Raw genomic sequence first — 26,001 nt, 5'->3', positions numbered from 1 at the left:
GGCTAGATAAGACTCTTATTCCTCGGCTGGGATCGTGTAGAGACTTTGAGGCTGCACTGAAACTGCAACTTGGACCTTCAACCCGTTGGTTCTCATTGAAGTCCACTATATGGGGAAAAATCCTGGAATGTTTTCCTCAAAAACCTTAATTTCTTTTCGACTGAAGAAAGAAAGACATGAACATCTTGGATGACATGACGTGGGCTCGTTGAAGACCAGCCGAGCTGCTGCGTTCTGTATCATTTGTAGAGATTTGATTGCACATGCTAGAGGTCCAGCCAGAAAAGCATTGCAATAGTCCAGTCTTGAAATGATAAGTGCCTGGATGAGGAGTCAGCAGGCTTATTCAGGAAGGACCTTTCTGATGTTGTGCAATGCAAACCTAATAAAAACCTGTGCTGTCTTTGCAATGTGGTCTTTGAAGGTCACCTGATCATCAAAGATTATTTGATATCTAATCTGAGATGAGACCCAATCAAATATCAGAGATGATTTTTTTTTTAAACACAAATCAGATTTTGTGGAACCAAAATACTGTTACAGTACTTGTGACATCCTTAAATGCCTCAAATATAACAAAAAGCCAGCCAATCAGATTGGAGCAGATGTTTTGTGTGCCAGGCGATAAGTGAATGGAATTAGATTAGTGTCTGACTTGAAGCTCATTCTGTGCAGTATGAACGGCTGCACAAGCTCTGATGATGACACAGCTGTTCCACGATTGGCCGGATTCGCCAATGACAATGTGTTTTGTGTTTATTCAGACGCCTTCCCAGCTTCCCAGCTAACAGGAAACAGGACTTTGGCTAATGTTCTGGCAAGGCTCTCTTAAAATTAGGAACAAACGTAAATAAACTTTTATTCCTGAAACGTTTCAATTGTATGTTCGTTTAACGTTTTTTAAATGTTCCTACTTGTTTCATATCGTTCAAAGAACATTTAAAAGTAATGTTCTCATAAAGTTTGAAGAATGATCAAATGGAATTTCCCATTCGAATAACCAAGATTTTTTAAATTTTTTTGTCCCCCTGTGGTGAAAATCCAGCTTTTAATGTTGTTTATATGTTTATGGGGTGTTTTCAATATGTTTTGAGACAAACCATGTGTAAATTCATCAGTCAACACCATTGTTGAGTATTTTCTCCTTAAAACTGCAGTGAACCGAAACGCGGTTTGAAATCGCTGGTGTTTCTGACGTCACAAACTACCTTGTAACCAATCAGATCAACGTGTGATCGTCAACGAGTGTATCTCTGAGCTGGTGTGAGTGAGTGGAGGCGGGGCTTATTTGCATATTCATAGAACCGCATATACTAAATGAGGCAGTTACATTGAGTTATCATTATCATATGAGGTGTAGAGTTACATTCAAAATATTTTAAGGCATGAAGAAAAAAGTTCAAGGAAATTTTATTTATTTATTTTATTTATTTAAGATGAGTTTTAAGGGATATAATTATTGACTACAGGGGGACTTTAAAACATTTAAAAACTGGACATTTTGAGCATTCAGAGAATATTCAGAATCTTAATTGGAACGTTAGCAAAACGTTCTTAGAACATATTTTTTTGTGTTCTAATCAGTTCTGCTAATGCTAACAAATCTGAGTTTTTACAAAATGTACTTTTTTCATTTTATATTGGGTCATGTTTATAAAAATGACACTGATGAAAAAATATAGACTCCACTATATTGATAGTTGCATAGTATAGGCTTATGTTGAACTTTAATCTTGTATATTATTCTAGTATATTCTTGTAAATAACAATCTGTTAAATCCAAACACCTAGTTGAAAAATCTAAATTGATGAAATGTGGCAGTAGCTAATCGTTGTATCTTCTTGATACACAGTGCTTATTAGAATTAATTAAAAAACTGTTGTGTTTGTCATCTGTTCATGCTCTCAGAAAGTCTAGAAATGGATTGGATGTGTAACGTAGTGTGTAAGGTGAAATTAATGTGATAATTGTTAATTACTTTTGGAATTAAGAGACGTCAGTCAGTAGTCTTTAGCATCTGCTCCAGAGATCCGACCTGACACTATCGTTGATAAATATTATCTTTGCTGTACTTGGCTAAGTGGCTCGCCATAATAGATTTAGAAGTTTTTGAATATGGAAGTGCTTAGATTGAAAATTGCCTGACTAACAGCCTTGTTCGTGCCATCAGCTGGGCAAATTCAGACATTAAAGTCAGCGGCGCTTTCGTTTTCCGATCTCAGCCCGCTGCCAAGTCGGCTCTTAACGAGCCGCTCACGTTCGCTCGTTTAAAACATGACAACGGGAATCAGAGGCACACCGCAGGGCCACAGTCGGCACGCTTTACCCTTCGCCGACATCAGAGAGCCGATCTGTCTGCACATATCACAGGCGAGCAGACGGCAGGCATTTTCTCGTCTGTCATGTCCTGCTTAATATTCATGAAAGCAAATTGGGAGACAGTCATTTGGCAAGTGCTGCGAGTGCTAAAGCCTGTGGGGGTTGTAGGAGAGAAGTGCATACTCACAGTGGCAAAAACCCTGTCCTGCTCACCCCTACCTTGTCCTCCGTCCCCAGCCGCTCCCTTCGGCACCTCGTCTCGTCCCGTCCCCCCCCCGAAGCCCCCCAGGCGGTGTGCTGAGTGCAGGCTTAATTACCCCAGGCCCTTGACAGAGCCTGTCATTGGGAAGCAGATATCCCACATATCCACACCAGACCTGTTACAACCAGTTGGGTGGGAACGAAGCTCCACATCGGCTCAGATCTGTGCAGTATTAGCACGCGTGTGGAGCGTTCAATGGTACATCTCACTGGACTCTAGACATGATACATGCCATTTGAGATATTTATAGTTTTCTTGTGGAATCACACCTTTATAGGAACACCCCCCTGGAGGACAAAACAAGGGTTTCCTCATCAGCCGGCCAGTTAGGTTTAGTGTACTAAGACAGTGATATTAAAACAATACAGTCAGTATACATCTTACTGAAGATGCACACTATATGCAGCCGAACAGATTTGCCCAGAATATAAGACAGAATGCTCAAGTATACCGTTTTTTTCTCGTCATAGTTGTGATGTTGCCCATCACAGTTCGGCTCAGGCATCAGAACCGCGTCTCCTCACAGCAGATCTGTGTTTATGTGTGTGACGGAGGGAATCCTGCCGCTGTTTTGACTTCTTTACACATTTTATGAGCTCTTTACGAGTTCTCAGCTGGTCAAAATACCATCATATGTACGCACATACAAAAGTGCATTTAGCCCAGAACACAGCATTGTTTTGTTTGTTCGATTAGTTCCATGACAAAATATAAAATGTCAAAATGTCATTTTTGTTTTGTATCTTTAGGTTCAGTGTTAAAAATGACTAACACGACTAACAAGCAGGACTAAATGTATCGGTTTCTTTTTTGGTCCAGACCAAAAGAACTACAAGTGTGAACACACCCTAAGGCCTTGTCCACACTAATATGTTTTCGTTTGGAAATGCATATTTTTCTCTCCGGTTTGGTCATCCGTCCACACTGAGACAGCGTTTTTAGCAACGAAAACTACGCTTTTTGAAAACGCTCTCCAAAGCGGATACATTTGAAAACTCTGTTTTCGCGTTGTAGTGTGGACTGTGAAAATGGAGGTATTTGAAAACGATGACGTAAGTTTAGTCATGTGACGCATATTTAACCCATATATATTCATGTTTATACTGGTATTGTGCCTGTTATGTGCTATTCACTTTTCACACTGTTGCTAAAATATGTTACTTTGCTCACTCTTCATATCACAGTCCTGCAAAGATGACAGAAAATTCACTCGCATCTGCTGTCCTGCGGCAATACATGAGAGCAGTTGTGTTTTAGACCAAGCAGATAATAGTGACTGAGTGTGACCTGGACGCATCAGTGAATGGTGAGATATTGTGCTAAATAAAATGATCCTGCCAGAAGAATTGCGTGATAACGTGATTATGTCTGGTTCTGTCCGTATCATCTCAGTGAGCTTTTATGAGGGTTTACACATGCGCTGTAAGGTGAATTTATCTTTTTTTTTTACGTTTCAGTGTGGATGAGAAACTTTTGAAAAACGCTGGTGTGGACAGAGAGCGTTTTGAAATGAAAACTCAGTTTTTTAAATCTATCCAGATTAATGTAGACGTATCCGTAGACCCCTGACCTTAGACGATGATAATGGAGGACCAAATTCACGATACACCTTATTAATAAAACATACTATGTGTAGGTAAGCAGATGAACCCAGAATGTTAATACAACAAGCAAAGTTTTATAGAAAACTATTGTAAAGATATAACGCTTAATGTGCAATTTAGTGAGTAGCGTTCATATTCTGGGCTCATTGCTTGCCTGTATATAAAATGCAATTTAAATAAGGTGTATATTGAATTCGATATTTTAATATTACTTGGCACATTAAACGTTTTTTTACATTAGGCCTCCATGTCTCTGCACCAGTCACATGACTGAAAACTATAGAAAAACAGTCTTATAATTGACCATTGACACACCAAACATGCACATAGGGTGGGCTGTATACACAAATGTCGATTTTTGAGTAAGTTTACAGTGATATTGTGATGTTTTAGAATATTGTTGTCATTTGTTTTGATGAAAACTAGACAGATAGTAAATAAAAATCACAAAACTTGAAGTTCTTCGTTAATGGCAGTTTGTAATGATACTAGACAGTGGTAGATTTGTTGGTTTATTTGTGGTGTTAGTGTTTGCCTCATCAGCATTGATCGCACCATTGCTCAGATCAAATGCATCAGTGGCCCTGAAAGCTGTTTAGGATGGATGATTAGGCAGCTGAAGATGACAAATGCGTTTGTGTGTGATTGACTAGTCACCCTAAATTTGAGTCGGAGACTAGTGTTTTGCCTGTTGTGTTTTTAAAGGACAACTCCAGTGAAAAATGAACCTTGGGGTAATTAACACATGGTTACCGAGTCGATCGTTCCCTGGGGTGCGTTTTCATGATAATCGAATATAAAGTGTTTTATCTCTAAAAACAGATTAGCTCATAACACTAGTATATGGGGCAGAGTGTAAGTAAAAACAAATCGCAAGTTAATACCACTAACAAGGCTCAAAATAGCCTCACACTAACACGGTAGCATAATGAGGGTCCCTACATACAAACCGAAGCATTGAGAGCGTTGTAAGTGTACAGACAGTTTAATAAGAAGATACTTTATAAAGACAGTACATTACGCGTTTACAGGCAGCGGGCATCTTGGAAAACAGACTCGATTAATCGAGCCACGAACGCCCTGCTACGTGAGCTGGTCGACAGGAATTACGTTTGTGAAATCTAATGTAGCAGGGCGTTCGTGGCTCGACTAGTCAATACTTTTTTCCAAGATGGATCCTGCCTGTAAATGCGTAATGTACTGGCTTTATAAAGTATCTTCTTATTAAACTGTCTGTACACTTACAAAGTTCTCCATGCTTCGTTTTGTATGTAGGGACCCTCATTATGCTACCGTGTTAGTGTGAGACTATTTTGAGCCTTGTTAGTGGTATTAACTAGCGATTTATTTTTACTTCCTCTCTGCCCCATATACTAGTGTTATGAGCTAATCTGTTTTTAGAGATAAAACACTTTATATTCGATTTTCATGAAAACGCACCCCAGGGAACGATCGACTCGGTAACCATGTGTTAATTACCCCAAGGTTCATTTTTCACTGGAGTTGTCTTTTAAATACATGTATAATTGTTCTTTTGTCCATTTGATGCTTTACTGAATTATATTTAATCTATATCTATAGGAGGATCTTTGTTGACATCTTTGTACGCATGCGCGAGTGGTTGTGTGGCAACAAAACAAACAGTATTGCGGGCAGTAAAGACGCGACGAGCACTTTCAAGAGAGTTAGCGGGCGAAATCCACAATATATAAGCACTTTAACATCTGAAGACCGGAGGAGGTTTGGAGAGAAGCTCAAAATTTGTATTGGTGACAAAATCGAAGTTATTCAAAGCCCATATGAGATCTGGGATGACAAAAAACGTTGGTCCGACTTGCCCGTGTCTTGGCCACCAATCTGCTGGGGAGACATTTATTCTTATTTAATAGAAACCCCTGGACCCTTCACTCATGAAAGATTAAAGGCTTTCAAAAGTCTGGAGGCCTATGATTATTTTGTTTTTTCGAAAAGTTGGGCCGATCTTTTCTGCCAAACAGAAAGCAGTGATCGTGCTAAAAGCAGAGGTTAGAACAGCCTTTTCTTTTGCTTTTAAGTTTTGCGATCCAGAATAGCCCATTTTGATGTGAGGAACATAGTCTGGGTGCTGTGGATCGCGGTTTGGGACACCTGAATCAGAACGCGAAAACATATGACTCGGTTGATTTGACTCAGTTTTATTATTTTTTTTATTCAATCTTCTATAAATACATAGGCACTAAGACTTAGGCCTACCATGAACAAAATGAGCCTCACAAACTCGATCAGTAACGTTAGCTGCAGGAATCCAGGCTTTCTTCGGAGCGTCCAGGTTCAATCGCCTAATTGCACGCAACCATTTCTTTCGTTTTTCGCGATCCTTTTCGGAGGGAATTCGAAAAAACTTTTTATCAGGCCCCCAACGAGCCGTACTCGACCACACAGCAAGAGTGAACCATCCTCTTCTCTAAATCCTCCTCCAAACGTGCAAAACAATCAACTTACAGGTATCTCGCGGTGTTTCCTGCCACACGATTCCCATGATGCAACGCGACAAACATAAACAATGACGTCACAAAAGATCCGCCTATAGCTATAAGGTCCAAATGTAATAAAAAATTGCTATTGGTTTTTGTAAATTTGCAAGTTTGCCAGTAACTTTGTAGGAACTGCTGCATACATGCACGATCCATCTCAAATTGTAAGAATAATTTTGTGACCCTGACCAACAGTGTTGGGAAAGCTAATTTGTTGTTTGCAGCCTGTCATTTTAAGTATTTGAACTGTAAACTAGATCTTTGCAGTAGTTAATAGTCATTAAGTTTCACACTACTAAGACATATCTGAGTATGTTAGAGCCATCTACAGAAAAATATCATTATCTGATGATATGATATGATATTTAATCTGTACAGTAGTTTTGTGGCACAACAGCAATTGTGTTTTTTTTTAAATAAAGGAACAACATTGCCTAGGAGAGAGAGATCAGTTTTGGATGAACTGATTCACTGATGGCTTTCTAATGAGAGAGAGAGAGAGAGAGAGAGAGAGAGAGAGAGAGAGAGAGAGAGAGAGAGAGAGAGAGAGAGAGAGAGAGAGAGAGAGAGAGAGAGAGAGAGAGAGAGAGAGAGAGAGAGAGGGAGAGAGAGAGAGAGAGAGAGAGAGAGAGAGAGAGAGAGAAAGAGAGAGGATCATTTAGGACAAACTGACTCTTACTAGAATAAATCAGACTTGCTAATGCTAGAAATGAGAGAGTCATTAAGGATGAACCAATTCACTTGTTACTGAAAAAAACCTACACTGTTTTAAAAGCAGTTGTTTCATTATTGAGGTGAGTAAGCAATTCAAATGTAATTGCCTATTAGAAAACAGTTTGTTTGAAATCATCAGGGGCAAACTAAAATATGAGGGGCAATATTCCTGTATTCCTGTTTTTGTGTTAAGTGCTGATAGAGACAGATAATCCCCCCATACCCTCATTCCCTATTCATTACATTTGTACACTAATAAAGTCCACTCGAAGGAGTTAGTGAAAATGAGTAAGTGAATTTGGACACTGAGTGAATAGTGACACTGACTGTCACTTTTTGCATAGTTTGTCCTTAATATAAAAATAAAGCAGATTGCTGTGTGTCATCTGCATTACCTGGTAAACTCCATGAAAACAAACTAGCTTGAGTAAAGCGTTATTAAACAACTTAATAATACATTTAAAAGAAAAAAACACGTTTGTGTTTGCGTTGTGGCCATCATCTTCTGGTGAGATGTAGGAATTTACCACTAGAAATGACTGTCCCCTCAAATAGCGAACTATATAAGGGTAACCTATATATATATATATATATATATTTTTTTTTTACATTGGGTGCATGTTTTTTTTTTTTTTAGTCCTCCTGTAGTCAATAATTGTATCCCTTAAAACTCATCTTTGATCACCAAATTGACATATTAAAAAAAAAAGTATTCATGCCTTAAAATAGCTTGAATGTAACTCTACACCCTTGCCTCATTTATTATACGCAGTTCTATGAATATGCAAATGAGCCCCGCCTCCACTCACTCACTCAGCTCAGAGATCCACTCGTTGACGATCACACGTTGATCTGATTGGTTACAAGGTAGTTTGTGACGTCAGAAACACCAGCGATTTCAAACCGTGTGTTTGAGACTGTCTTTGGTTCACTGCAGTTTTAAGGAGAAAATACTCAACAATGATGTTGACTGATGAATTTACACATGGTTTGTCTCAAAACATATTAAAAACACCCCATAGACATATAAACAACATTAAAAGCTTGATTTTCACCAATGGGGGACTTTAAATTCCCTACTATGCAGAAAAGAAAAACAATCTTATTATAAAATATTATTGTATATTATAAGCTAACTATTAAAACTATTATTTGTATTTAAAAACATTACAAATTAATTAAACAAATTCTGAAATATATTTATGCAAAATACTTGGATTCAGCGCTGGAAATAAACATATGTGACTTTTCTTCACCCACCATCTCTCTTACCGCTAAGCAAAAATGTGCTCTTTTCAACAAAAAAAGTGCTCATTTCTAAAAATCAGACTGAATTAATATTACATTATATTACAATTTACAAGGCACCCATAAGGCCTGACGACTGCAGTAAAACACTGAGGCTCGGTTTCACAGACAGGGCTTAGATTAAGCCAGAAGTAGACCTTAGTTAAATTAGGACATTTAAGTAGCTTTTATAAACACGACTTATGGTACATTTACACGACAGCGATACATTTTTCCTTTGAGTTTTCCGCCCACAGACTTGTCAAACTTGTCAAAACGATCCGTGAAAACGACTAAAAACGCTGTATTCCTCTGCCAGGCCATTAGATGGCGATGAAACACTATAGACTGAACACGTAATACACATGTGCATGATGTCATCGTCTTCAGAGATTCGCCTTTTTTGTAGTTTATACGGAGACCGTTTTCAAAAACCTGCACTTTGAAACCCATTTTCAAAAGTTTGCATTTCCAGGCACCCAAAACGTGTCCAAAACTCATAAAAAGTTTTACGTTTTTAAGAAACCTCTTGAGACAAAACAATGACACTGACATATTTTAAGTTGCTTTCAGTTAAAACAGCCCAAACATGCATTTTAGTCTGGCACTAAACTTAAGCCTTTTCTGTGAAACTGTTGGCAACTTGTGGATGTTCTCTTTGTGGCCTGAGATTCTGACATGGCAGTCTTTGCCTTTGGCATAAAGCTCATCTCCCGGTGCTCTCAAAGCCAACACTTTTTTTTTTTTGCATGCTGTCAATATGGCAAAAAAACTCTTAGATTCCTCAATTCCTGAATCTTCCTCATCCCATCTTCAATATACATTCTGCTGTTTTGTTCCTCAATCACTCAGTGATTTAGTTGAGTGAATAATTCAATGACTCGCTCATAAACACAGTCAGTTGTTGTCACATGTACCTGCAGCAAAAGCTAATCGAAAATCAATCAGTACCTCCAAACCTGTAAACATTGCAAAATAAATCAATATTTGAGCATCTCAGTTTGAGTATGATTGTGTGTATGCACAAATGCACAGCTAATTACAGTAGATGGGGGGGAAAAAAGTCATGCAAATTGTGTGCGTGTTTCTGAAATGCCCTACTAAAGTCACCTTGGCTTGTTGTTAGCCACTTTCCATCAGGTTCAGCCCACGTCTCAGGTGACACGACATTAAAGGCCTACAGGCAAAGCTCGGCCAGTGCATTAGAGTCAACTGCCATCCCAATCACTCTCCCAGCACAAATAAAAGGATGGGTAGATGTATTTGATGTACAGACCTTCACATGAGAGAGCAGTTTAATATTGAATAGAGAGCAGTTTTTCTTCCAAAGCAGTACCAAAGAGAGAAAAACCGTGGTTAATTATGAATGCACACAATACATTATTAAACAGTGTCACTTTTTCGTCTTTATGGTTCATCTCATGAAAAATTATGACAATTGTGAATTTTTCCTCCGGGTTGTTGAGCATTGAAGTGCTGTTTTCCCGTAAATTCAGATGTGTGGCCTTTTCAAGAAAGATTTGATGTGACTTCTGCTTTTGGACATTTTATGCTTTATTTTTTTTAAAGAAAAAACAAAGCTTTAAGAATGATACCTTGTCAGAGCAAACTCATCTCTCAAACTGAGATGTTGTGGATTAAAATAATATTTAAAATCCCTTAAAGGGGACATATCATGCTAAATCCACTTTTTTTAGCCCTTAAATGCATTTTGTTGCATATTTGGAGTGTTTAGAAGTACAGAAAAGTTGAAATAATTCTCTTCAGGTGCTTCGTTGATATCTTTATATTCTGTTTTGGTCATATTTTTCAACCGGTTCAGATTTTTCTGTTCTCTATGACGTTTTTTGAACTATTACGTCACAGTATTTGCAGCGGAACTGCCAAATAAGGACATCGACTTCTGGCCCAGCACTTCCAGCAATCCGCCATTTTTATTTCTCCCATTTATAGTTCACTTTGAAATAAAATTTTGGTATGTTTTAGCTTACCTCAAGGGCATCCAAGATGTAGGTGTCTTTTTTTCCACAGTAGTTTCAATTTTGATATTTTTAGGTCAAACCGTTCTTGTCTGTCAGTCATGTAATGCAGGTCGATGGTCATTATCTCAAAGAGCATGCACAGAGTCCAAATTAAAACAATTCCCCATCGTCCAAATTAAACAATTCCCCATCGTAAGTACACATTGATGGCCTAAGACACGAAACGAGTGGTTTGTGTGAGAAAACGAACAGTATTTATATCGTTTTTACCTCTTGAACACAGCCACGTCCAAGTGATCTGAGAGCGCGGGCGGGTATAGATATATACACTAGATGTCGCCTTGGCTACGGTTTCCAATGAACTGCAGTAGCCAAGGCGACATCTAGTGTATATATCTATGCACCAGTCTGCGCACACGTCACACAGCAGGATGCGCCCGCGCTCTCAGATCACTTGGACGTGGCTGTGTTCAAGAGGTAAAAACGATATAAATACTGTTCGTTTTCTCACACAAACCGCTCGTTTCGTGTCTTGGGCCATCAATGTGTACTTACGATGGGGAACTGTTTAATTTGGACGATGGGGAATTGTTTAATTTGGACTCTGTGCTTGCTCTTTGAGATAATGACCATAGACCTGCATTATATGACTGACAGACAAGAACGGTTTGAATATCAAAATATCTAAAAATATCAAAATTGAAACTACTGCGGAAAAAAAGACACCTACATCTTGGATGCCCTTGAGGTAAGCTAAAACATACCAAAATTTAATTTCAAAGTGAACTATCCCTTTAAAATAGCTTTAATGTAACTCTACACCCTTGTCTCATTTAGTATTGCCTCCTCCTGCTTTCTTTATTGCATTATGAACTTCATTTCCCATGACTCATCGTGTGCTGATTGCTTCCACCTGTGTGTTATCTCGTTAAGCAATGTGTGTTCAGTCATTCTTTGCGAAGTCTTGGTGCATGTTAGAGTTACACTGCATTTTGGGTTGTTATCTCAGGTTTCCTTGTCATGGTTTTGTTCTTCTGCCTGTCTCCCTGTTTTCCTGTGCCTTGGACCTTTTATTATTATCTGGATTGATTACTCTGTGGATTTGACCTTGGCTGAGTCCCAATTCGCCTACTTATACTACGACCTAAAAGTATGTACTTTTTTTGTGATGAAAAAGTACATACTTTTGAGTGTGTAGCAAAAGAGTATGCACGTTCTGGGACATACTTCGATGACGTCATGCAACGTAAACGATAACGTGGTTGCCTAGTTACGCACACCGCGACTGTTTACAAAACATTTTACATTTCATTCATTCTTATATATCCAATATAATTTTATTTACTATTCCCATCTTTTTTTCCACAATACATTTACAATGTGTTTTACCAAATGTAGGAGTGAAGCAGGGCGTCGTCGTAGATCAAACAAACGCAGGTCGTTTGTGAGGCGGCTGGTTCTGACGTTCATTTGTAAATGTGTGTAACGAAAGCTACTTATTTTCTGAGTTAAAATATTTAAAGTTTATAGTGTAACTATTGTTTAATGTATTTTATACTTATGTATAATACTTAAAAATACCCCGATGAAAATGAACCATGCTTTTACTATAGTAAAAGTGTAGTAACCATGTTTTTTTGGTTGGACTGATAAAGTTAACATTTGTACAGCCACAGTATTACTACAAATAAGTCAGACAGAAACATCAAAAGAAATACATAAAAAAGACACTTGCATGACACTGTACTAGAGCCTTTTTATTTATTGTTTTGTAGCCTGCAATGAGGCGCTCAGTATCTTCATCGGACCCTACAAGATAAACACTGTACTTTTTTGGCACAACATAAACCCATTAATATTACGAGACAATAAAATATAACTTTAATTAGGGTTAAACATTTGAATTCTTACACTTAAAAACTGAGGGCGCATCTCCGCTGCTGCATCCGACTCTGCCTTTACATCACTTCACCGCAAAGCTCCTCCCTCCCGCACGCAATGGGTTGTGGGCAATATTAGCCGTTAGAGTGTGCATTGATCTGCACTTCGAATTCTAACCGGAAATAGTAGACCATCCGGGTATATCTTTGAAATACTCATTTCAACATACTACGATTTGGGACGTACTAATTCTAGTTTCGCATACTATTTAGGACGGATAGTATGCGAATTGATTGTGAATATTAATTCATAAAAAAATGATTGTATCATGGGAAGTTTTTGTGGAATCACCACCATATTGCATTTTACAACCTGAACCAGCCTTGCATTTTTGAGAAAAGGTCACATGATTAGACTTTTTGTCTAATTGATTTTGGCTGCATCCGAAATCACATACTTCCCTACTAGTAGATGAAAAACAGTGTGTGACAAGAGTAGTATGCCCAAATTCACAGTATTAATAAAAGAGTAGGCAAAAAGATTCTGAAGTGTGCATATGATGGGACACTTTACTATCCCATGAGGCCACGGGAGAGGATTGTGAATGGCAGTGAAGTTATGCTGGTAGGTCACATGATCATGTCAACACAGCATACATCCAGATTACATTCTTACTACACACATGCATACTATATCGAAAATACTTTTTTTTAGTGGTAACAAAATAATTACTTATTCAAAATCAGTGCCTACTCCAGAGAGTTTGCGATTTCGGACGCAGATCGTGACTTTTTTTTACACAGTCAAGTTTTTTTTAATCGCACCACATGACTTTTTCAAGCATTATTTAGCAGGGAAGCAGTTTCTTTTTGTCTAAGAAATAATAATAGACAGTTATACCAATTTAATATGGTTTTCTTTTTGAGAATTTCGTTCTTTTAATGAGACTTTTTTCCCTTCGGAATTTGGAAAAAGAAAAGAGCATCATAACTCGAACTGTCAATCCTTTCTGCTGCTGTCCAAACCTTTAAGATATCCCAGATTTGCAGAAGAAACACTGGTTACTCTCTGCAGTCTGAAATATCTTAATTAAGATTTATTCATTTGTAGCGGACACACATGGAGTTTACAATTTGTTTTACATCAGCGGGTCTTTATTTCAGAGCCGGAAGCCACACTTAAAGAACGCTTGTCTATTAAACCGACATGAATTCATCAGGTGCACAAGTTGATTAGTGCAGAATGTGTTGAATCACTTAAGTAGCAAAACGTCCTCTTGGAGTGAAGATCAACAATGATTGCTTTGGTTTACAACAGAGTGAGTGAGCAAATTCTCATTGCATAAAGGCCAGAATGTTTTCACGCTCTGTAATATCGGAACAAACGCTCCGCCAAGCCTCTCGCTGGCAAAACAAGACATTTTAACAGATGGTTGCTTCAGCGTGCCACTTGATGAATGATACCATATGCCTCAGATTGCCACAGTAAAGATTATCACCATTACGAGCGCTTGTTCGCGGGTTTCGTTTGTTTGCTTGTCGGTGTTTGCTCATCAAGTGTGCCAACAACTGGTGTGTAATATCCGAGCATGTGGGCGCACATGTGTTTATGAATGCACGTCTTCTTCTGTGCGCACCTTCTGCTTTGTGAGCGAAACCCGCTGATCCTCGGAAAAGGTTGAAACTGCTGCAATTTGAAACCTTGTTAGAAATTTATGAAGTGCTAAAATGTTTGGTCCCGAGGGAAAACACTGCCAGCTGTCACTGGTGAGCCATTTACTGCCAAACGGAGATTGGCTCTCAGACGGGGCCCGTGGCACAGCGTCGAGGAGATTTTCATCAAGACACGAGCAAGATTTAGCAATTAGCAGGAAGTCATCCATCTTGAACTTTTCTTTGGCTGTGATTAGCTACATGATGCGATGTCAGATTGTCAGTGTCTTAGTGTTGACCTTTAATACTCTCCGTATATATTAAGATATGCACTGTATGCATTTGTGCTCATGTCGTATATTTATTTACTATGATATTACATTAATATCTACTGCCAATTTAATCGGGTTTTTTTGTGCATATTTGGTAACATTTTACAACAAGGTTTCATTAGTTAACCATAGTTAATTACTTTAGTTAACATAAACTAAGAATGAACAATACTTCTGCAGTATTTATTTACTAACACATTATTAAAATCAAATGTTGTATTTGTTAACATTTGTTAATGCACCGTGAACTAACATGAACAAACAATGGTATGATTTATTTAATAACATTAACAAAGATTAATAAATACTGTAACGAATGTATTGCTCAAAGTTAGTTCATGTTAGTTCATATATTAACAAATTAGACCTTATGGTAAAGTTTTACCATATTTTTAGACATTTTAGCTACAGTTCGTTTGTTGGTTTCTGTGTAACTTTTTAAGTTTTGTAAAAGAATTGTAAAAAAGTACTGTTTAGAATAATAATAATAATAAATTAAAACAATGATATGTAGCAAAGTATTTTCTACATAATAATTGTATCAGTCATTTTCTCATCATCATTTTTTTTAGCATTTAAAAATCGATTTTTGATCCCATCCGAAACAATTAATTTATTTACTAAATATAGTTTTTATCCCATCAATTGCCCCAATTTTTTTTTATAATTCTGTCATTGTTTAAGATTCCTAATACTGCAGTTTAAATTGTGCATTTCTTAAATTATTTATTTATTTATTCTTCTATCTAGGTGTAATTATTCAAATCAGTTTTAACGTTAAGTAGTTAAAGTAGTTTACATAAGGATGATAAAGTACCGTAAATAGTTTCCAAAAAAATTTTTTTCACCCCACAGTCTTATTGATCAGTAAAGGAACGAGGAAATACAATTTTTTGTTGTTGTTGCAAGTCAGATTCAAACTCGCTTTGTCCACATGAGCTCAGTTTACTTAAATGTTTGTGCTAATCGCTAGGTGCTAACTTTGGAAGTTTACACTTGAAAAGAGCCACTTGGCCACAGGTCTCTGCCGTTTGTTTTTTATCTTGTCTCTTTATTAAGCTGGTACAGAATATATTTAAACATTGAAAAAATGGCTTCACCATTTCAGTCTCATTAATGCTCCTTCATCCATATTACAGTTCTCACTCACTGTCCTGTCTGTTTCCTCAACAGTTTTCGGTGAAGATCTACGTTCCAGCTTATATTTTGTCAATGCATCTCTGCAAGAGGTAGTGTTCTCCAGCACCACAGGGGCACTGGTGCCGTGTCCCGCCGCGGCCGTGCCCCCCGCCACGCTGCGCTGGTACCTGGCCACCGGGGAGGAGATCTACGATGTCCCAGGCATCCGCCATGTGCACCCCAACGGCACGCTGCAGATCTACGGATTCCTGCCGTCCAGCTTTAGTAACCTAATCAATGACAATACATACTACTGCACAGCGGAAAACCCATCAGGGAAGATCAGGAGCCAAGATCTACACATTAAGGCCGGTCAGTCAGCTCAACAGAGCAAAAATCATAATTAAACAACATGAAACCCACTGAGAAATACGTACAGTACACAAAAATTTCTGTTTTATTATTTTAATTATAGCTTTATCATTATCATTTATTTAAAGGATTGGTACACTTCAGAATTACAATTTCCTGATAATTTACTCACCCCCATGTCAATACAAGATATTCATGTCTTTCTTTCTACAGTCGAAAAGAAATTGAGGTTTTTGAGGAAAACATTCCAGGATATTTCTCCATATAGTGGACTTCAATGGGGTCCAACGGGTTGAAGGTCCAAATTGCAGTTTCAGTGCAGCTTCAAAGTCTCTACACGATCCCAGCCGAGGAATAAGAGTCTTATCTAGAGAAACCATCGGTCATTTTGCTCCACACATTACGCAACCATGTTGAAAGGTCATGTACCGACCTGTTTTTTACAAAGCGAATGTGCAAAGAACCGCCCTTTACAAAAAAAATACAAAAAATAAAAGATAAAACAACAATGTCGGACAATTTTGAAGTTGGAGGAGAAAATGAGATGGAGTTTTTCACCCTATCCGTATTTTCATCGTGGACGTGCAAGACGAGCATTTGTGATTAAAAATTATATAACGTTTTTTTTTTTTTTTAAATGACCAGTGGTTTGCCTACATAAAACCACTGATCTATATAATTACGTCATTCTATATAGATCAGTGCATAAAACCCTTATTCCTCAGCGGGGATCGTGTAGAGACTTTGAAACGGCAATTTGGACCTTCAAATCGTTGATAACCGTTAAAGTCCACTATATGGAGAGAAATCCTGGAACATTTTCCTCAAAAACCTTTATTTTTTTCGACTGAAGAAAGACATGAACATTATGAAATGAAATGACATGGGGGTGAAGAAATTATCAGGAAATTTTAATTCTGAAGTGAACTAATCCTTTAACTATTGCTTCTTATGTACAGCAACAATAGATGAATAAATAAATAAATAAATAAATAAATAAAAAGCAAATATTACATACGCTTTTAGTTTTTCAAATCTCCTACAGTTCAGCGTTGGTTAAAAGTGCTCATGGAGCTATGCTTCTGTGACAGCTCTAAGACAGACAGATGAAAACACTGAAATATTAATGCATTTTTCGCTTAGGTCAGTCATGTGTGGAGAAGACAATGCTGGAATTTGGGTCATTTATATTTTTTGTACATTTCAGCCAACTGAACCAACCACACTCTTAGAAAAAAGGTTCCGTTGGGCTCTATAAAGAACCCTAGGGTTCTCGACTCAATTTTAAAGAACCCTTTATATACAAAAAATGTTCTAAGGAGAAATATCTTAATTGATTGTAAAATGCTTTCACGTTTAATGGGTTATTATTAACAGAACCTAAAATGTGTTTACAAGCTGTTTAATTCATACGATTCAAAATTAATTAAAACAAAATTCATAAAATGATCCCATGATGGTAGGCTCTAAAAGATTTGTATATGAAGCGTCTGACCTTTAAGGTTCTATTTAGAACCTTATCTTCTGAGTGCAGCAATAGACCTTATTCACAGCAGCGCCATTTTGATTTTTAACGGGAATGAAAGCGAGGCTGAGAGGGATAGACATGCATCTCTTCAGTGGGTTGTACTGTTATTTAATGTGTTTTTGGATGGTTTTGCTGACGAAACATCTTTCCAAGAAGTTCCAGTAGACAAAAAAACTCCAGACAACATGAGCTGTGGAAAATTAGAAGTGATATAGAAGCTTTATACAGCTTTTTACTCGCTTTCATACCTATCATGGCTCTGCTCTGAATAAGGTATATGTTTTCTTCTTAAATATAAATAGCACAGCATGTTTACGATAAATTGTGATGCACTTTATTTGATTGCCTATATTGCACAGTTACTAATGTATTTACATTACATTAGAATATTACTATTTATTTATTTATTTAACAGAATATAATTATGATATTTAGCCTTTAGACAGAATCTGATTTCACCAAATGCAATTTGTTCCTGGATGAGCAACATCTTTGTAGATCCTGGAACAACATTCCAATCAACCAATCAGATTTGAGAGACAAGTTTACAGTTTATGTCTAGTTTAGGCTTACAACCAGGGTTATGTTCTTCTACATCAGAGATATTCACTATCATTTTAGGAATAATTCAAGGGTTTTGGGCTAGGGATAGGGATAGGATTACATTTTCGGACAGGAATGTTGTTCCAGGATCAACAAAATATGTTGACCCAGGAACGCGTCTAACTCGGCGAAGTCAGGACGTGCATAGAGTTCTTAGAGTTCATACTTTCAGTCAGTATTTTGAATTTGTAAGATCCACACTGAGTAAAGACGCTGTTTTCTCTTCGCCGCAGTATTCCGGGAGCCGTACACAGTGCGTGTGGCCGATCAGAGAGTCATGCGGGGGAATACGGCCGTCTTCAAGTGCATTATCCCGGCCTCAGTAGAGGAGTACGTCAGTGTTGTATCATGGGAGAAAGACACAGTCTCACTTGTCTCAGGTAGGGCTGATCTCTCACATTGCTTTCGATTAAGACTTTTGCAAGGCAACGCGAAAAGCAATGAAAACATGATTTAATCGCCGCATCGATATCACTGCCTTTTGCATATTTTTTTAGTTCATAGTTCACCTTCTAGCATAAATGTTGTGTCTCAATCTCCCAACGTTGAAACAAAATGGTTCGCTCAGCATGTTCATTTTGAACAGCCTCAGCTTTTTTTGAAATAGTTGAGTTTGCTTCACTTTACGGTTTCTGTTTGTTTCAACCCTTCGATTGACTGGTACCCTCTTGCTGGATTTGTCACGAATGGCAGCATTCAGGAAAGTTCAAGTGTGGTTTGTGGCTTTAGACATGTAAAAGCCACTGTAAAGTTGATCAAGTACATTCACAAGTAATTTGAAGCCCCAAGATTCAAAGATACACCTCTCAAAGAATCTGGCCATGAACATCTTGTACCAGAGCCTTTATTGAGCTTTGAAAAATCCATTCCCTCACCAATCAATGTACATCACCACTTATGACTAGCTGACGACATCTCCATGGTAACAGTCTGGTAGTAATTGGCCGGTGTGGTTGGTGAAATATGAAATACTATGCATGATATTCCTCATACCTTTGTGAATGGTTCTGTAATTACATGGTGAGTTTCATTTATAAGGATGAATAACTGTTTTATCTGACGTGGTCGCAGCAAATGCCGATATCAAACCGTGTGCAAGATGTCAGAAGCATTAAACCCATCCAACGCTCATCCCTCGCTAAATATTTAATGACGAAGGACCTCGGACGCGAGGTTGAAAGCTCTCTGGCATGTGAGGCTGAAGAATTGTTTACTCTTGCAGAGAAATGGGCTTTGTGACATATACAATGAGATTTTTATGCTGGGATGTGTCTGTGCTTCTTTCCTTTTTTATTTTTCATCAAGCAGGTTTTGTGAATACTTGTTGTTGTTGATGTGGTCAGCCTTAAGGAACACAGTAGCATGCTTGTAAGTTAGTTGAGGCAAATTTGGAACATGTACAGTATTTCATAGAATGGGAACAACAACAAACAAATGTACAGCCCATAATCAATCCAGCTGTAATCTCTGGGAGACTCTACAGGTTTTACATTTAATGGCTTTGGCTGGATGTGTTTTTTTAGGTAACACTTTATTCTGATGATCCCCAAAAGACATTCTACTGACTATAAGTAACTTTGCAACTTATTCTACCAACCCTACCAGTCTACTACTACTCAACTAATATAAATCAACTAATAACTCTAATGAGAGTTTGTTGACATCTAGTTGCAACTAGAGTTGTCAAAAGTACCGACTTCGGTACAGAGTACCAAATTTAAAAAAATGTGACGATACTAGCATTTCCCTCTAGCATTTAGAGCGCTGTTGAACAGATTCTTAAATATCTCTGTTTCGCTCAACATATACGTCTCTGATTGGCTGCAATGATCAACAGTGACATATTTGACAAATATATGTTCAGCACATGAACATAATGGCCAATCAGAGACATGTATGTTGAGCGTGTAAAGACAATGGCCAATTAGAGACATGTATGTTCAGCATATGAACATAATGGCCAATCAGAGACATGTATGTTGAGCGTGTGAACACAATGGCCAATCAGAGACATGTATGTTCAGCACATGAACAATGGCCAATCAGAGACATGTATGTTGAGCGTGTGAACACAATGGCCAATCAGAGACATGCATGTTCAGCACATGAACATAATGGCCAATCAGAGACATGTATGTTGAGCGCGTGAACACAATGGCCAATCAGAGGTGTTTAAGAATCCGTTCAACAGCGTTCAAAATGCTAGAGGAAAATGCTGGTATCGTCACATTTTTACATTTCAGAACCTTTCTAATATCTTGCCAATAGTTACCACAGTAATTGAATGCCAGAAATGATAGATTTGTATAAGTGTAGATACTGGGATGTGTCTAGATGATCTTGGCTGTGAACTTGACCTTCAGCCTGCATGTCCCAAAGGACCAGTGAATGCTGGTCATGTTTCAGTCCTTCACAATGCACTGCAAACTCTTCGAGATCTGCCACTGTTCTGGTATGAAAAGACCCAGTCAGCTCCTGATGGATACAGTCAAGCCTACATTTCTTATTCACTGCACATCCTTCTTAATGCTGCGTTCACACCGGACGCGAATAGCGCGTCAAATTCGCGTCTACCGCGTCTAGTTTGACGCTTGACCACATGTGTACATTCGCGTGTCAAGAGCGAGATTGACGCGCGTAAAAACAAAAGTTTGAAGCGACATTTACGCGCGTCAGAGGCGAAAGTTTCGAAACCCGTTGGCGGCCATCTTTTTTAGATGTTTATCGAGCATTAGCATTAGCATTAATCGAGAGAGTCACCGCTCGTATATGCTCTGGAGAGCAGAAACAGCTGCGTAGGGGACATCGTCGCTGTACTCGGGTCCACCAGACTCTCCGGAGGGTTTCAGGAGTTTCACAATTTGGTCCAGGACCTAGGTTTGGTGGACCTAACGGTGAGGACGCTGACGAGGACAGCGTAGGCCGTATAAGGCCTCGGCCTCGAGTGGTCGCTGCCTGACGAGCCCGCGCTGTACAGCCCGGCGCGAGGTTCACCCTCGCCCGCACCCACCTAATCTGTCATTTATTTTTGTTTTGATAATAAATGGAGCCAGCCTCCAAAAGTGAAACCTGTCCTGTGATTTTTTTTTTAGTTTGTATACACTAAATTGTATTTGTTGTCTTCACATTACATTAATAATGTTTCATATAGATATGGAATAAATTGCATTCAATACAAAATGAGTATCTCTCATATATTGAAATCGAGTTTTTATGTGAAAGATGTGCTTTGTTGTGCATTTTAGTCATATTACAAAATAATTTATTGAGGCCAAACATAACATAACATTATAAACTGTCACTTCACCACGTGACAGCAGCAAGCAGCTGAAGCAGGCTCCTGATTGGTTAACGCGGCGCGAATTGACGCAGAAGTTCAGATTTTTCAACTCGGGCGGCAGACGCGAATTCGCGTCAAACACGAGAATGCACAAAAAGCACTACATAAAACATTCGCGCGTAACGCGCTTAACGCACCAGACGCTCAATTCGCGCCATTCGCGCGAACTTGACGCGCGAATGAGGCGTATTCGCGTCTACCGCGCCGCGCTCTACGCCTCATTCGCGCCGCAGGAATTTTTTACGCGCGTAACGCGTCTTTGCATTGACTTAACATTGAAATCACTCGCGCCTGACGCGCAATTCGCGTCCGGTGTGAACGCACCATTACACAGAAATACATCAAATTGTGGCAGAAAAATGGGTTGTGAAAGAAGCGGTCCAAATGACATTTTGATTTCTTATCCTAGCAGCTTTGTTAATGTTACTTCACCAGATGTTTCTTCAAATGTGAACCCCCATTTTGGACTTAAAAATAAATGTTATAGTAAAACAGACCGTTTCAACCTTAAACTCAAACAGTCTATCGGTATATTCTAAATACAATGAAATAATTATTTCACACAGTTTGCATAATTTGACAAAATTAAAGATTCACTGGAAATAAAGCACAATAAAAATATTGCGTTTCATTGATAGTGGCGGTTACCGTGACCTTTCTACACACATCGACGCCCTGTCCGAATCTGCATACTGTGTAGTAGGTAAACTTACTTCACGACCGTTAAAAAGTACGTTCTATATTGTATGATTGTGTGTAGTATGAGTGTAATCTGGACGTACTACATTCGCCATGTTACTGTGAAATGGGAATTCACAAATCGTCTCCCTTGGCCTCATGTTATAGTATTGGGAAAAAACGGTGGACAATTTACTATGTATTCAGACATACTACTCTATTGGCGTACTGTTTTTTGCGTACTAAATATTAGGGAAGTATTCCATTTCGGACACAGCGCATGTATTTGTATTGTTTTCGATTAAGCACACACTGACACTTAACATTTTTTGTTGCAATATTTTTTTTTACATTTAAAAAAAAAAGTAGTTTCAGTATGTGAATATGAATCATAGTTTTGCTAATTCGGCATTCCGAAATCCCTTAGTAATCATTTAAAAAATGTTGAATCTGTATTGACGCATACAATAGTGTGCGTCTGAGCAGAGCGACTGTGCTGTTAGCATGAAGCATTCAATCTCTCTTCTCTTGTCTGCTTAGCATAAATCAGTGTTCGGGAGTGGACGCGCGAGCTATTCCGGCCCTATAATTCCGGCTAACGCTAGAGATTGTCCCCAGCAAATCACAGAGAAGATGAAATGCATGATTACAGAGTGGGACTTGTCTTAATTAATGAACTGTGATTGAAAATATAATTACAATATGAATTACCTCTCAAAATAAAGACTGTTCCCTAGTCATTTGAAGCGAGGGCCTGTTTTAAATGTGAATGAACGGGGCCTAATGATTCTCTAACTTACCATTAACCTGTCATGCATTTTAAAACGGACCTTTCTGTGTGCGCTTTCAAATTCATGGCCGTGGATCCGTCCCCTCCCGGCTTTTGATAAACAATTGACAGCTCTAATAAAGAGATGAAAGGCTGTGCAGGTGAAAGGGCCCGTGTGTGTGTGTGTGTTTGTGAGTGTATCCTCCTCTTTGAGTGTCCAGAGCACAGAACAGGTCCTGATGCACCTTGCTGGCTGTTTTTTTGTGTGTGTTTCAGGGGTTTGACTACTGAATATTGATGGTGGCCGTTTTTCTTTTGTCATGTTGTCTGTATGAGGGCCTTTTATCCGTTGGCTCACCCATTTGATCTGGTTTTAGTGACTGAAGGGATGCAAAAAAATAAAAGAAGCATATAGTTAAAGTCAACATGAAATAAAGCCTATTTTTTTTCATAATACATAATACATAATACATAAAATGACTACCAGTCAAAAGTTTTGGATTTGTAAGATTTGTAATGTTTTTAAAAGACGTCTCTTCTGCTAACCAAGGCTGCATTTATTTGATAAAAAAAACAAAAAAAAAACCTGTAATATTGTTAAATATTATTACAATTTTAAACAGCTGTTTTCTATGTGAATCTACACTACCGTTCAAAAGTTTGGGGTCAGTAAGATTTTTTATGTTTTTTAAAAGAAGTATCTTCTGCTCACCAAGGCTGCATTTATTTGATAAAAAAAAAAAAAAAAAAAACTGTAATATTGTTAAATATTATGACAATTTAAAATAACTGTTATCTATTTTAATATATTAAAAAATGTACAGTACTTTATTCCTGTGATCAAAGCTGAATTTACAGCATCATTACTCCAGTATTCAGTGTCACATGATCCCAATATGATGATTTGATGCTCAAGAAACATTCATTATTATTATCAATGTTGAAAACAGTTGTGTACAATTTTTTTCTAAATTCTTTGATGAATAGAAAGTTCAAAAGAACAGCATTTATTTAAAATAGAATATTTTCTAACATTATAAATGTCTTTACTGTAACTTTTGATCAGTTTAACTCATCCTTGATGAATAAAAGTATTGATTTATTTTATTTATTTCCCCCAAAAATCAAATAAAAATTCTTACTGACCCCAAACTTTTGAAAGGTAGTGTTTAATGTTACAAAAGCTTTAGATTTCAGATAAATGCTGTTCTTTTAAACTTTCTATTCATCATAGCATCATGAAATAAAAATGTAAAAAACTGTTTTCAACATTGATAATAATGAGAAATGTTTCTTGAGCATCAAATCATCATATTAGAATGATTTCTGAAGGATCATGTGACACTGAAGACTGGAGTAATGATGCTGAAAATTCAGCTTTGATCACAGTAATAAATTACACTTTACTGTAGATTCACATAGAAAACAGCTGTTTAAAATTGTAATAATATTTCACAATATTACAGGGTTTTTTTTGTAGTTTTTTTATCAAACAAATGCAGCAGAAGAAACTTATTTTAAAAACATTAAAAAATCTCACCCATCCAAAACTTTTGAATGGTAGTGTACGTTACCAAAAAAAATCCTTTCATTAAAATGTATTTTCTGATGACATCACCAAGCCCTCAACATTTAGCCCCTCCCCTCAAACCACTTGTCATATGTGTCACATGTACATGAACGAGGCGTGTTTTTGACCCCTGTCACTCAGATCGCCCAGAAACCGACAGCCCCTTTAATAACTACACTATACGCATCGTGTTGCATTCGTGCTAAACTTTGGACCCTCTGTCATTTTTTACAGCGCTTTTGCCTTTGGCTTTTCTCATTACGGTTTGCTTCATGGCCGCAGAAGTGTCCCTCTCTCATGGCTGACATTCACTGACATTTGTCAAACCATTAAGCTCAATTCACTTTCCCTTCCAGCACAGTTCGAGGGGAAATCGCTGCCACATTGCGCTTTGCTTATTTAATGGTTTGTTTCTAATAGGAATTTGCTGTAAATATTGAGAGTTTGCATTTTGCTAATGCGTTGATGAGTTCATCTTTTAAGGTGCCGTTGTGGATTGGCGCTAACTGGAAAATGAATGAATCATTTCAGCCTTGGTACTTTAATGTGTCAGTGTTTTAGCCAGTGGGAACACGTTCAAAATGAATCAGTCATTGAACACAATTGCTTAAATTTGTGGGAAATTACTATTCTAATATTTATTTAAAAATGGTTTAGGCATTTTCTTAAAGCATTCATGACATGTGTATATATATATATATATATATATTCATATGCAGATTATATATATTTTTTTCACCCTCATTCTGAGCCTCTGTCTGAAATGATCTGTTTTAATTATCCTCCTTTAAAGCTTGTTTAACATTTGTCCTGTTGTCCAGTGTTTATGGACTTTTTTTTCCCATCCATTTTACTGTCTACCAGGTGAAAATCTTTATTGCTATATTATTGCATTATATATTACCATTTGAGGTATTATTCATATCCATAGCCCTTAAGCCCTAATAATGAGAAATAGTAATAGTGATACTTACTTCAGAAAGCACTCCTAAAAAAATGAAATGGTGGACAAGTATCACATTGCTCAGCCCTTATATTTAAACCAATATTATATTGACAACAGAGGTTATTTTATAACCTGCAACCTCCAACTCATAAACATTGGTGACATGAAACACTAAAACAATAATTTTCTTGCTTAGTATTTTTGTCTTGTTTTCCAGTTCAAATATCTTAACATTCTTAAATCAAAATACATTACCTTGCACAATTATGCAAGACTCTAAGTCTTGGTTTTCTGAAAAAAGGCATACAAATTAAGTTAGTTTATGCTTATCGGCCAATGGTGTCAAGTCAAGTCACTTTAATTTATATAGTGCTTTATACAATCCAGTTGTTTTCAACCCATTGTTCAGCTGAAGTCTGTCCAGTGTCGAGTGTTCAGTTTAATAACTGAGTAAAGATCGTCAAATATGAAATGAGTTCAATTCAGCTATAAAGCAGCTCTGGAGAAAACAGTGATGTCATCGTCCAGC

The 26,001-nt window shown here is 37.7% G+C and overlaps 1 protein-coding gene across 2 annotated transcripts in view; it reads left to right on the top strand.

Moving 5' to 3' along the window:
- Positions 1–26,001, top strand: part of dscamb (Down syndrome cell adhesion molecule b) — a 167,933-nt gene that overhangs the window by 15,158 nt on the left and 126,774 nt on the right. For both annotated transcript variants that reach the window (XM_082180611.1, XM_082180610.1), the window contains exons 2-3: positions 15,721–16,038; positions 18,403–18,549. In XM_082180611.1, the coding sequence (XP_082036737.1) occupies positions 15,721–16,038; positions 18,403–18,549 (465 nt within the window). The remainder of the gene's footprint in view (positions 1–15,720; positions 16,039–18,402; positions 18,550–26,001) is intronic.

The sequence above is a fragment of the Leuciscus leuciscus genome, assembly GCF_965113295.1.
Source record: "Leuciscus leuciscus genome assembly, chromosome: 9".
Classification (NCBI taxonomy): Eukaryota; Metazoa; Chordata; class Actinopteri; order Cypriniformes; family Leuciscidae; genus Leuciscus; species Leuciscus leuciscus.
The sequence above is the reverse complement of the archived record's forward strand: the minus strand, read 5'-3'. Positions and strand labels throughout refer to the sequence as shown.